The 14,529-nt window shown below is 39.0% G+C and overlaps 1 protein-coding gene across 1 annotated transcript; it reads left to right on the plus strand.

Annotated features, from left to right (window-relative positions):
- Window positions 1-299: 299 nt before the first annotated feature.
- mbtps2 (membrane-bound transcription factor peptidase, site 2) lies at window positions 300-7,419 on the plus strand. Its single transcript, XM_067434449.1, has 11 exons — window positions 300-496; window positions 1,243-1,391; window positions 1,893-2,031; window positions 2,159-2,262; window positions 3,627-3,754; window positions 3,888-4,006; window positions 4,090-4,270; window positions 4,766-4,860; window positions 5,273-5,468; window positions 5,567-5,642; window positions 5,969-7,419. Exons 1-11 carry the CDS (start codon window positions 422-424, stop codon window positions 6,189-6,191), a joined length of 1,485 nt encoding a protein of 494 aa, XP_067290550.1. The 5' UTR covers window positions 300-421; the 3' UTR covers window positions 6,192-7,419.
- The last annotated feature ends 7,110 nt before the right edge of the window (window positions 7,420-14,529 follow it).

A 14,529-nucleotide genomic window follows, 5' to 3' on the forward strand; every position in this document is an offset into this window, starting at 1 on the left:
TTTTTTGTCTCGGACCTTTCAAGTGAATCAGTTGAACGATTAACAAAAAACGATCTGACTTTGAGAACCGTTGAGAGAGCTAATAATAAGAACATTTCAAGTGAAATGTTATTTAAAATCGATAGTAGTGTGCACATTAATATGTAACATTGATCTGTTCGAAAGAACTGATTCGCGGAAATTAGTCGAACTTCCATCCATCGTTGAAGGCTACGTGCTCGATTGCTCTGTGACTGTGAGCCGCTCTGACCAAAGTAAACAGTCTGACTCGATTAGTAATACTGCGTAATGCACGCAAACACGGAAGCGACGTGTTCCACTGGTGTTTTGTACACAGTGGATGTGTGCTTGACAGTCGACATTTTAAGCTAGTTTGTCTGTGGAATTAGACGCTGTTGAGACGCATGCAGACCGGTGTGCCATGATTCCCATAGCGGTGGTGGTGTGTGTGATGGGCGGCTGGTGCACTGTGTATTTGGCCGACACGCTACTGCGGGTAAGCGTTACTTCTTACCCTCACCATTACTCGAGTTAACGATAAAGAGTAAATTCCCATTACAAGAAAGATTTGTTGCTTAACAATGGAATGTATCATAATTGATGCTTTGTAATGCGACTGTGGTTCATTTGTCAAGAACATTAGATTATAAGAGCGGCTTCTTTATCATGTAAAGAAGTACCACGAGGCAGTAATGAATAATGATATAGAGTAAAATATTATTTCCATATTTATGTACCATTGTATTTACATGTGTATATCTACAAAAACACAAGTTGTTTTTTAAATGAGCCCCATGAACTAGAAAAAGTACCACGGCAGTAACGTTACCATGTGTTTGGACATAACGTTATACAGCTCTGGAAAAAATTAAGAGATCACTTCAAATTGAGAAATCAATGTAAAGTGCTCTCTTAATTTTTTTCCAGAGCTGTTATTTGGTATTATTTTACGTATGCTTTTACGCTATTTTTTTTTTCATCTCAAAACGTATTGTGATCATTCTAAAATCTATTTGATTATAACGATGTAGTTACTTCCACTAACGTAATAATTTATGCATAAAATGGCTTAAGACAACTTTGTATGTTTTAAGGAGATATTATTATAATACAGTGGCAACAATAAAGGTATCAACTGCTGTATTCTTTTTTTGGCGTTGATTGTTGTGCTACCTTTTAAAATCAAGGCTGATGATTATAAAACCATATGCCATCCTAACTACTTCCCTCTTTCACCTTCAGTCATCCAGTTCAGTGAAGAGCCGCTATGAATCGTGGTTATCCTCGAACGGATTCACTCTCTCTCCCTTCCATATCAAATGGCACACGGGAATCTTCAACCGTCTGTTTGCCAGATGTGCTCATCTCAACCCTCGCTTTCTGTACATCTGGTATGAGTTTAGTTAATGTCCTCATATCAGTTATTTTGCATGATCCGATGACAGTGATGCTTATCGTGAGCTCTTTAACCTTTATTATTATTATAATACAGAGCTGTCAGTATTTTGTTTTGTGATTCTGAACTGAAGAAATGTGGATCATGTAATTGAAACTTTCTAATAAGTCTAATAACATCATTTAAATATGTACTATATGAGACATCTTGCTCTGTTTTGGTTTCCATTGGTTTGGCTGTTGCCATATTTAATCCACTGTAATATTTATTTATACTTATTGAGGACTTAGTTGCAGCTTTAGTTATTAAAAAAATCTTAAGCTGCTTATGATGAGAGCAGTGGTTACAGCATGGCATTATGGGTAAACCCCATCCACACATGCACACATCCACTCACATATACACATTCACTGTCCTTTTGTTGCTCTGTCATCATAGTGAAGGAATTAAAAATCTAATTTCAACCTGCATGTATATATTTGCTCATCTCTTTCAGGTTCAGTGCTGGTATGGTGTTTGGGGTTCTGGCGATGTTTGGATCTGTGGTTCTCCTGAGCAAAACGTTGCTCCAGACTTTGAGTCAGATGACGGCAGAGACACCAGAGGGGTCACACGAACAGATTTTGCAAGTGGTGGTGAGTGCAGAAGAGGTTTTTAGGAATTTGAATGCAGTGTTGGTTCATTTCTGTGAGCAGTGATGACAGTGTGGACCGTCAGTGCTCAGCATGATCATTCTGGTCATTGCTTTTGTTGTATTATCAGGTGCCTGGTGTGAACCTTCCTGTCAGTCAACTGGCCTATTTTTTCATCGCTATCTTGGTCAGTGGAGTCATCCATGAGTTTGGCCATGGGGTGGCAGCACTGAGGTAAACGGATGCAGCATGTCATTTCTGTCAGTAGCAGCATTGGACATTTTAACACTTATCCCACATTCAGCCGGGATAAGATAAAGGATTTTAACATTAAAAATATATATTTTTGCAATTTTGTTTGGTGAAGCTAATGCCACTAAAATGACACAGCAGCTTTCAGAAATGAAATGGAGCAAAAATAAGCATTTCAATTCTTTAAATGTAAATGTTTTGTTTTCAATTTATAAGAAGATTACTTGTGTACTATACTTTAAAGGGTTTGTTCACCCAAAAATGGAAATTATCCTATAATATACTCATCCTCAAGCCATCTTAGGTGTATATAACTTTCTTCTTTCAGTCAAAAACAATCAGTTACATTAAAAAATATATTTTTTAATGAAAGTGAATGGTATCTCAGATTTTGAAGCCCAAAAAAGCCCATCCATCCATCCATCCATCCATCCATCCATCCATCCATCCACCCACCCACCCACCCATCCACCCATCCATCCATCCATCCATCCATCCATCATATAAAGTACTTCACATGGTTTTAGGGGGTTAATAAGCGAAGTGATGTGTTTTTTTTAATGGAAAATCCATATTCATAACCTTGTAAAATATAATCACTGTCTTCCGGTAACGTCTGTACGCAAGTCTAGTTCCGGCGGAAGAGTGACCTCTGACCCAATGCACGATGTATTGATGAACGTGGAAGCACAGAGGGTAGAGCAAAACAAAACACTGGTCACGAATCAGAAGTCTAAAACAAGAATTATTAAAGAGAAATGTCACCAAAACTAGGCTTGTGTTGCGGCTGTTACCGAAAGCCAGTGATTATAGTTTATAAAGTTATAAATATGGATATTTTTCTTACAAAAACGCATCGCTTAGTTTCAGAAAGTCTTTATTAGCCCCCTGGAGCTGTGTGGAGTACTTTTATGATGGATGGATGCATTTTTATGGCCTTCATAATCTAAGGTACCATTCTCTTCCATTATAACGCTTGAAAGGGGCAGGATATGTTTTAATATAACTCTGATTGTGTTTGGCTAGGATGGCTTGAGGGTGAGTAAATTATGGGCTCATTTTTGTATGAACTAACCCTTTAAGTCATCTGAAGTTTGCATGCACATTTGTGAGAGAAAAGAGAGTGAGTCACTGTAAAGTATTATCAGACGTTTTGGGTCACAAACTCAAATCTCACCCCATTTGACTAGTAAAATACTCTGAAGTCTGATTGTAATGTAAGTAAAGTGTGAGTTCTTGGGCTTGTGACATTATATAGCTAGTTATACCTGAAAAACTATTTAAAAGATGGTGTGTTCTGTTGGAAAGAAGCTGTGTAAAGGTTTATTTCTGCATGTTCTTCTCAGAGAGCAGGTGAGGTTGAATGGTTTTGGCATGTTCATGTTTGTGGTTTATCCTGGAGCGTTTGTGGACCTCTTCACCACACATCTGAACCTCATTTCTCCCATCCAGCAGCTCAGAATATTCTGTGCCGGTAAGACTTTTTTAAACCAGACTTTTTACAGGCACAGTGCCACGAAACTTGCATATGCAAAACACTGTCTTTTTGTTTTACCCCTACTTATTCCTCTAGCAACCTTTATAACATTTTGTCTTTCTTTGTGTAGGTGTGTGGCACAACTTCATGCTGTGTGTTGTGGCCCTCAGCTTCCTGTTCCTGCTGCCCATTTTCCTGTTCCCCTTGTATTACACTGGAGCAGGGGCGCTCGTCACTGAGGTGGTGGAGGTCAGCTCACCTTTCATCTGTAAGTTTTATGTTTAAATTGTGTCCTTAGCGTCTGCTATAAGTTTTTTTTGTGTCTTGTTCAGGGCTCCCCATCAAGTGGACCCCGTGGGCTGTTTCTAGGAGATCTGGTTACCCAGCTGGAGGACTGTACAGTTCAGGGAGTGCAGGACTGGCATAACTGCATTCAGCATCTATCCCATAATCCTCAGACAGGCTACTGTGTTCACACTGCCAAACTGCAGCACAGCTGGATGGCAGGAAGAGGTACATGCTATATACACTACAGTTCAAAAGTTTGGGCAGGCCAAGTAATAAAAAAAAAAATTCCAATCGATCACAGGTGGATGAGAGATAAATCATTGTGTTTGTTTGATAAAGACTTTTTGCGAGCCCTGTCAGAGAATCATTCCGTTTGGTGCTTTCAAAGCAATCCCTCACGTGAACTGACAGGGGAGCAGAAGCACATTAAATATGCAAATCTTATCCAATCCTAGCCGTGGGCATTTACTTCCAAGTCTACAGTGTGGAATGCCCATCAAAACCGAGTGTTCAGGAGACAGCCTCAAAAACAGTGTAGAAAATATTGTAATAATTTTACAATATTACCATTTTACTGAATTTATCAAATAAATGCAACCTTGAGTTGAATGCAGGAGAGACTTCTTTCAAAAACATTAAAATCTTACTGACCCTGAGATTTTTTAATGGTTAATATTACAAATATTTGTTAGCTCATTCTAATTTTTTTCTTCCATTCAGCATTCAAACGCCTCGATGGCACTATGGAGTGCTGTGGGAACAACAGCATGACAGACCTCTGCTTCTCTTACAGTAATAACGTAGAGAGCAAATTGGTAAGATGGACACAACAATGCTCCCAGTTCAAAAATTCAAATTGGAACTATTATAAACACTTGTTTTGGTGTTATATCAGCAGTGTCAGATAATGGCACCTTATTGCTAAACACAGGGAACATTTTTTGACTATTAAAACTGAATATGAATGTTACTTCTGTTTGGCTAAAGCTTTGCATGGCTGAAAGAGATAATCAGTAATATCTGAAAATGAAAGCTATTTTTCATTATTGACATTCACCCTTATACAGCTCTGCAAAAAAATTAAGAGATCACTTTACATTTATTTCTCAATGTGAAGTGGTCTCTTAATTTTTTTCAGAGCTGTATGTTGTATACCTAAAAATTATAATAATCTCAGTCTTGGTATTTTTGACACTTTAAGCTATTGCTGTTTTTCCCCCATGCTAGTTCGCCTGCCTACCAGTCAGAAAAACCATTGAAGCGAGTCGTACATGTCGTACCAACACAGACTGTCAAACGGACTTCATCCCAAGCTTGTGTTTAATCCCATCTCTGGAGAACCAGACCAGGCTGATCCGGGTCAAACACCTACCACAAACAGACATGCTGTTTGTTGGCTACCCTTCACACCTTCAGTACTCAGGTCAGACGAATTTAATTTAATTTTCTAGTTTTTTAAAATTTTATAGTTTTATGCAAAAGTCCCTTTATATAAAAGTCATAATTGTTTTTAATTTTCAGTGAGCCTCACCAACTTTGTTCCTCGTTTGGGCTTTCTTCATCCAGACCTGCCCGTCATGCTGGAGACTTTCTGCAAGTATCCTTACCACACAATCTGTATTTACATCACTCTTAATCACTGGAATGACGGTGTGGTGGTGCGTGATTGAGAATGAGCATCACCTTGCAAGCCTCAAATCCTCTCGCTGGTGTCGCTCGTCCTTATGCCTCTGAGCTTCCTCATGAGAGGACTCGAGACCGGTGTGCCTCGCAGGTGACGCTCATTCTCAATCACGCTCGCTCCTCCCACGTCACTCACTCGCCTACCTTGCCACAGATGGTTCCTGGTTCATTTTAGAATCAGATAGAAATAGCTGACTCATTTATAAATGTATGTGTTGCCTTAACTTCTTGTGTGTTGAGATACCTGGTCTCATTGTCTGGTGCCCTTGCAGTGGTAAACGCTGTTCCGTGCTTTGCGCTGGACGGCCAATGGATGCTCACAGCATTCCTAGAAGCTACATTGAGCTCTGTGGTCCCAGAGAGGAACAACCGAGAGCTGATTGGCTTTTTTTTCCTGCTGGGGGGCAGCGCCCTTCTAGCGGCCAATGTAGCTCTGGGCCTGTGGATGGTCACGGCACGGTAACATTAGGCCATCTCCTCCAGTCAAACTGTTTGGGGGAAATGCTTTTTGAACTCTTATTGAACTCGTGGAGGAATCGACTGGGCACTTTGCTGGTATTTGCCAGATTTCCCACACTGAGAGTGCAGCCAGAGGATCTAGAGTGTTGCTGCTGTACCTGAGAAAACTCAATCGATAGGTTTGAATGGCTTCGATAGAAACAAGCAGTGAAAAAGCATCTTGATGCTGCATGCTTTTACACTGTGACCTTAGGACAGCGCCAATAGTGCGCTCTTTAAAAAATACTGTGCATTATCACACCTCGTCAAAAGTGTGTCTACTTTATCATGTAAACCCACAAATGGCACTATATCAACAAATACATGTGGGCATTAGGTGCCTGTTTGGACTCTCTGTCTTCCTGAAGGACATAGACACACAAAGTATGGTTATACGTTGTACCCAAACCACAAAAAAACCAAGAGTTTATTGAACCAACAAGGAAGAAAGGGAAAATAATTAAGAGTGTGCATTAAGTAATTTACATGAGGAAAGATAGTAATTTTGACAACTATATTTGTCATGTACACTTACATGTAACAAAGAAATCAGTCACATAAGTAACCTAAAAAAAATAGTGACATGTTTAGACCACAACCAGCCAAATTTGCTCGACTTTTCTTCGAAACTACCCTGTAATTGAACATTTGAAAACTTGTTTTTTTTCATGATGCTTCATCCAGACCAATAGGTTTCAGTATAGAGTCCAAGATGGTTTCCATTGCTAGCATAGCCTTATCAGTGCACCTAAATTGAAATGCACACAATGTAAACAAAATGTGTTTGTACATATAGGGACTAGACACAGCATGAAACTGGACAAATAAACACACTACTGCAGTATTATTGAACTTGAAAGAGTAGCTTTAGTTGCTTAGACAGAGATTGAATGGCGAATGGTTTATTTTAAGCAGAGTTATAAGCTCTGACACAGCTGTGAAAATGTTCTCATACACCATGACGAGAGAAATCTATTGCTAAACATGCACAGATGTGCATGGGGAGCGTTATGTTGTATGTGATCTGTATACTGTGAAATTTTTTCCACCAAACTATTGGCCAGACTGTGGGTTTAAACTGCACTAAACTTATCATGTTTTTGATGTACTTTCTGCTTCTTTTTTTAAATTTGTTGTCTTCGTTCACATTCATGGCCCATTGTACATGCGTTTATAAAAGTAATTTACATGAACCTTCCTGTGTCATTGACTTATTTGTTTACAAAGAGGTCAGTGCTGCTCTGAACGTTTGCCAAGTAGGATGAACCTTCTTCCTGTCTGATACCCAGTATGAAAACGCATGGTAGTTATTAATATGAATTTTATACTTGAAAACAGAACGTATGATGAATTCTAAAGAAAATTCATCAAGGAAAAAGAGGGAAGCTATATATACTCCTGAACAAAATCTTAAGACCAGGGGAAGTTTTACACATTTTGCACTTAAGGATCATAACCGGGTTGTAAGTGCTGCTTCAAAATGCCAAAAGAAGAAACAGGAGCAAGAGATGAAAAATAGAGAGAAGGCAATTTATTGAAAACTGCATTTAAACTGAAACAGGCCGTTCATCAGCTGATCAAAAGTTTAAGACCATAGCCCTAAAAAGGTCAAATCTGCACAAAAATATGGCTTTCATGTCATTGTCCTTCAAGCAGTCATACTCTCAAGATCTCCTGATGGCAAAGGCAAAAAGGCTCTCTCTCTTTGAACATGGCAGGATTGTTGAGCTGCACAAGCAAGGCCTTTCGCAACGCGCCATCGCTGCTGAGGTTGGACGCAGTAAGACGGTCATTTTACATTTCTTAATCTTAATTCTTAAATCCCGAGAGTTATGGGACAAAAAAGTCAAGTGGTAGACCCAAAAAGATTTCACCTGCACTGAGCCGCAGGAATCGACAGGTTGTCCGTGAAGACACAGGTCGATCCTCAACCCAAATGAAGGCCCTTACTGATGCTGACTGCAGCCCAATAACCATAAGACGTCATCTGCTAGAGAAGGGCTTCAAGAACAAAAAACGTCTTCAAAGGCCACGTCTCCTCCCATGACAAACCTGCCCGTTTAGAATTTGCAAAAGAGCACCAAACATGGGACATTGAAAAGTGGAAGAAAAAATTTAACCTGGATGGTCCTGATGGCTTCCAACGTTACTGGCATGACAAGGAGATTCCACCTGAGATGTGTTCTACGCGGCACAGTGGAGGAGGCTCCATCATGATCTGGGGTGCTTTTTCCTTCAGTGGGAAAATAGAGCTTCAGGTTGTGCAGGGGCGTCAAACGGCGACTGGCTATGTGGATCTGTTGCAGCGGCATCCCTCTTGACCGAGGGCTCCCGTCTGTGCGGTAATGACTGGGTCTTTCAACAGGACAACGCTGCAATTCACAAAGCCCGCCTGACGAAGGACTTCTTCCAGGAGAATAACGTTCCTCTTTTGGACCATCCTGCGTGTTCCCCTGATCTAAATCCCATTGAGAACATTTGGGGATGGATGGCAAGGGAAGTTTACAAAAATGGACGTCAGTTCCAGACCGTGGATGCCCTTCGTGAAGCCATCTTCACCACATGGAGCAACGTTCCCTGCAGCCTCCTGGAAACAGTCGCATCAAGCATGCCGAAACGAGTTTTTGAAGTGATCAACAAGAACGGTGGGGTCCTTTTTTGACACGTGTAGTACTGTTGTGTGTTTATTTTTGGGCTATGGTCTTAAACTTTTGATCAGCTGATGAACGGCCTATTTGAGTTTAAATGCAGTTTTCAATAAATTGCCTTCTCTCTATTTTTCGTCTCTTGCTCCTGTTTCTTCTTTTGCCATTTTGAAGCAGCACTTACAACCCGGTTATGATCCACAAGTGCGAAATGTGTAAAACTTGCAATGCATCCCCTGGTCTTAAGATTTTGTTCAGGAGTGTAGTATGTATAAATTATTACAGAATATTTTCTGCCAGTAGATGCCAGTATTATCCCATCTGATGAATTTCCTAGAAAATTAGTGTTTCAACCAAGTGTTGTTGAATCATTTTGTCATGATGTAGAGATACAAGGCTTGCTTGATTGTTATACTGAAAACATCTTTAAAACATCTTACTACAGTGACCGACACGAGCCGCTTATAAGATTTGAAATGATACGAGGATATCTTGAGAAAAGGGGATTGAAAGAAGGGCTCATGGGCAAAAGAAATCTATGATAGTAGAGTTGGTATTGTCAGGTTCAGTTGCTGATGATGGCCGTGTTTTCAAAGAAGGTCATGAAGCTCTAAACTGGGAGAATAAAGTTATTTTGTGGCAATGGAAATCTGATGTCTGGGATCATCGTGTGTGTGTGTGTATTCTCAAGGACATAAGTATGTGGATTGCTCTCAAAGATGGTGGCTGTCAGTCAGCTAATGGCTACTACTTGTCTCTTTTCCCCTGCTGCAAGGCTCTATGGGAAAACGATAGCAATTATGTGGTCAGTTTGCCAGCATTTATCATCTCAACTGTATTTGAACTTGCATAACTGAGTTTTTTTTACCATGCTTCACTTTTCACATTTTTCATAGTTTATGACCCATTATATCCAAAGTATCTCTTGAGGGATCGTTTCTTGGGAATCTTTTCATGGTTTTTGAACGATATTAATTATCTGCATAATGTCAGAAATGTTTTAACTATCGATTCTTTATTAGAAAGAAGCATCAATTCATGGAAATATTCAATAATAGGCTTGAAGAGTTTTTTGAGAAAATAACTGGCTGATATCTAAATCAAAAAACTGAGACACTTTGAGAAAGGGACAGAAGTTCATGGGTGAAGCTGTAATTTCCCTCAAGTCCTTCTGTCAAGTTGTTTATGCACCAGCATTCAGCATTTCTGACTTCAGTTTGTTTCTGAATCATGTCATCTGATCATTTGTCAGTTCTGCTTCTCTTGAAGATATTCAACTTGTCCATGATGTCACATCGCGCTTCTAAGACATGACTCGAGGGCTTGCATTTTGTCAAATGTTTCCTGATGGAGGTGTAGAACACATCCGTCCATCCGTTTATCCAAGGTTCTCCTGTGAGGGTTGCATATTTTGTCTTTGTACTGCTATAATTAGAGTTTTTTATTTTAGGGTTTTCTCAGAAGAAGGGTGTGTTGACATTATGTTTGGGATGTGCCCCCTGGGAAGATGGAGGACTGTATGTCTGTGCTATTTCAGAGTGAAAATAATTACATATGGATGTGGTTGTGCGTAGGGAGACTAGACTCCTCCCCTCTTACCATCACCCAGAAAGCCTTGAGGCTGTTTATATGCGTGCCTGTTTAGGGGATAAACTAATTGCAGTCAAAAAAACTAGTAAAAACAAATAAAACTATATATATATATATATATATATATATATATATATATATATATATATATATATATATATATATATATAGTATATATATAGTTTTTTTTCACAACTTCGTGTGGCTTCAGATCAGCTCAAGAACAGTGTGTAGAGAGCTTCATGGAATGGGTTTGCATGGCTGAGCAGCTGTATCCAAGCCATACATCACCAAGTGTAATGCAAATTGTGGGATGCAGTGGTGTAAAGCATGTCGCCATTGCACTCTAGAGCAATGGGGAATTGTTCTCTGGAGTGGCGAGTCATGCTCTTTTCTGGCAAACTGATGGACGAGTCTGGGTTTGGTGGTTGCCAGGAGAACGGTACTGCCTGACTGCATTGTACAAGTGTAAAGTTTGGTGGAGGGGGGATTGTGTTGTGGGGTTGTTTTTCAGGGGCTGGCCCTGGCCCCTTATTTCCAGTAAAATAAACTTTTAATGCTTCAGCATACCAAGACAATTTCATATTCCCAACTTTGCGGGAACAGTTTGGAGGTGGCCCCTTCCTGTTCCAACATGACTGCGCACCAGTGCACAAAGCAAGAACCATAAAGACATTAATGAGTGAGTTTGGTATGGAAGAACTTGTCTGGTCTGCACAAAGTCCTGACCTCAACCCGACAGAAAACCTTTGGGATTAATTAGAGTGGAAACTGTGAGCCAGGCCTTCTCGTCCAACATCAGTGTTGGGCACCTCACAACTGCACTTCTAGAAGAATGGTCAAAAATTCTAATAAACACCAATAAAGTCCTTCCCAGAAGAGTTGAACCTGTTATAGGTGCAAAGGGTGGAACTCCACATTAAACCCTACAGATTAAGAATGGCATGTCATTAAAGTTAATGTAAAGGCAGGCGTCCCAAATCTTTTGGCAATATAGTGTAAATATACTTAAAGGTGCTTGCGTAATCGAAATGTGTCTATTCCTGGTAACGTGTCTGTCCCACAAACTCAACATTCATTAAAAATATCTTTAACAGCTATTTTAGTGAATGTAAAAGGCACTTATAGGTAATGACCCTTGTTTTTCCTGTGGGCATGTGGTTAGCTGAGGCACCAACAATCTCATGTTGTCACATCTTTTTTTCTTTTGTAAAGCAAAGGCAGCTGCATGATTGATAGGAGCGCTTGTTTCTGCATAATACTCTAAATTGAAGGTTTGGCCTGATAAGGTTTTGCAAACTTGGCTACATATACTGAGTTTGGGAAGCAGAAACCACAAATATCTGCAGGATATGACCAATTTAGACAAATAACAATGACAATGTTCTGTGAATATTCCTGCTGGTATTTACCAACTGTTGACAGTGATGATATTTTAGCAATATGTTAACCATAGTTTCCACCAAAATACCCATTATAGTAAAATACAGCTATTGTTACTGATATTACTTGTAATAATATTATAACTTTAGGTAGTCTTCTTTCATACATTTATATTAGACTTTAATTTTATATTAATTTGAATACAAAAAAGTACATTTATATAATATATAAATAAAAAAAATTAATCAATTTTTTTAGCCTTTGCTAGCATAAGTGTCTTAAGTTTAGTGAGTGGTGTTTTGGTGAATGTATAATACAATATAATATACTAATATACTTTTATTTTCTATAAACAGAAAAACTAAATAACAAAAAGATATAATACATTTAATAAATCTACTTTACTTATAAATTATGATTATAATGGTATATTTTTTTATACAAAATGTCTTCGATTTTACTGTGTATAAAGTTGTATTTTTTTGTGTATGAATTGAGGAGCGCGCTGTGTGTGTGTGTGTTTGCCTGTGTGTTTCTGTGTGTCTGTGTGCCTGTTTGTGCGTGTGTCCTTTTTTTGGTCCCCACGAGGAAAAAAGCTTATAAATCCTACAAAAGTATGCTTTGAATATACAGTTTGTACATTATAAAAAACATTATGTCTATGTAAAGTCCCCATAAAACATGGAAACCTTACTTGCGTGTGTGTGTGCGTGTGATCCTCAGCCTGTGCGTATCTCAGTGTAATGACACACTGTCAGTCTGTTTCTCTGCATACTGTAAACAGAGCAGCCGATGCGTGAGGTTTAGCCCAGGGATGTGTCGTCAGTCCTCCCCCCAGATCTCCCTTGATCACTGGCCTACCCCTTTTCTCTCATTCAGTCCCCACGTGTTCCATATCTCTACCGCCTGTGTTTAAACTAACTCGTGTACCCTTCTCTGTCTTGGCTTTAAATGCCGGTTTCATCTGTAACGTCCCATGCTGAGAAGCTGACCCTCCCTCTCTGTGTAGCTGGCCTTCCTTACCACAGCCTCCTGTTCACTAACAACATAATGAGACACAAAACGCTCCCCCCTGGAAAATGGTGTCTTTAAAAAGAAGCTTTCACCCCCTCACTAACCACAATTGCTTTGTGTATAAATATGGCTCCATTTGTGGTAAAGCTGGATGGGAAATCATTTTTTATACACATTCTATAGAAATACGTTTGAATTGAATTAAAATTTGAAACTGATGAAAATAAATGAAGTAGCTTTGACATTTTGGAGTACATTCTGTATAAACAGGGTGAGGTGAGGCCTTCTCTCAGTCTCAAAGAACGCTTGCTGTTTTTACAGCTGTCATTCGTCATCGAAGTAATACAATTATTCATGCCAAAATAAATTAATAACCAACTCTACATGTGATTTTAATAATGCAGAAGGGCATTGGTAAAGAAATCTGATCTGCCTTACACAAAATGAAACACTTTGTTACTTTTTGGGTGGAACTTAAAAGAGGGATTACAGCATGGGTTTGGACCTGATGAGGGGAAGTATGACCCGTCAACAAACACGTTTAAAGCATTAATAAGAATACAAGCCTTGTGTAAAATGTTATGAACTATTCCAGTGCCATGATTATAAAACTGTCTTTGCAAACAAAACCAACTTCATTCATTTACATTTATTTTAGCAGGAAGTCTAATTGAGATTAAAACAATTTTTACAAGAGAGACCGGGGGCCTGTACCATGATGGTAGTTTAACCAACTCAAGGTTACAGGATTAGTTTTGAGTTGACAAAACCAAACCAATGTATTAAGGCTTTGTTGGTCCCATGATGCTGATCATCAGCTTTCTCTGTTAACTCAGGCTTTAATCCTGTTTAGCTGTGACATCAGCAGTGAACAGCCAATCACACGCTGTGAAACTGAGATTCACTTCTCACGAGAGAATCAGTGAGATTAATTTCTCTCTTCTGCAAAATATTATATGATTGATTATTAAGAATAAAAATAAAAAAATACACAGCGAGAAGAAAAGCTGTCTGAAAGAGGACAACTTAAAGAAAAAATAGTATACATCAATGCAAGTAAAAGTTATGAAGTTAGTTTAGTTGATATATAGAGAAAATTGGTATACTAATTACACCAATTGTATCTAAATCATTCACAATTATTATTATTATAAATAAGCATTGTTAAAAGCAAGACGCTTTAGTCTTTAAAAACCATTTGCTCTGCAGTGACCTTTAATTTGGAGTAGAAACAGGGGGAGTGACTTTATTGCATTAGAAGTGTGTCACTTTACTCACAGCTGACTGGCCCAATTTCAGTTTGAGATCTCTTATCCAGAACATAGCCGTGAAGCTTAAGTTACTATGGCAATGAACACAGCTAAAAGCCAAACTACTTTAATGGTACCTAAAACCCAGGATTGGCACAAACTAAGCTTAAACAAATCTGGCTAGCCAGCTAAACCAGCTTCATGGTACAGGCCTCTGGCCAAGGTAGCAGCCATACAGCCATACACAAAGTACAAAAATAATAAGAAATAGTAATACATAGGATCCTCTCAACAAAAACAACCACCTGCCTGCATTACCACTTTCTTTATGATGCCTTTAAATTCACAGATAGACACCAATTTCTCTAGTTTTCAATCTTTTTGCAAATTATTCCATCCCAAAGGTCCAAAATTGAAAAAT

Source organism: Pseudorasbora parva, chromosome 24 (genome assembly GCF_024679245.1).
Source record: "Pseudorasbora parva isolate DD20220531a chromosome 24, ASM2467924v1, whole genome shotgun sequence".
Taxonomy (NCBI): domain Eukaryota; kingdom Metazoa; phylum Chordata; class Actinopteri; order Cypriniformes; family Gobionidae; genus Pseudorasbora; species Pseudorasbora parva.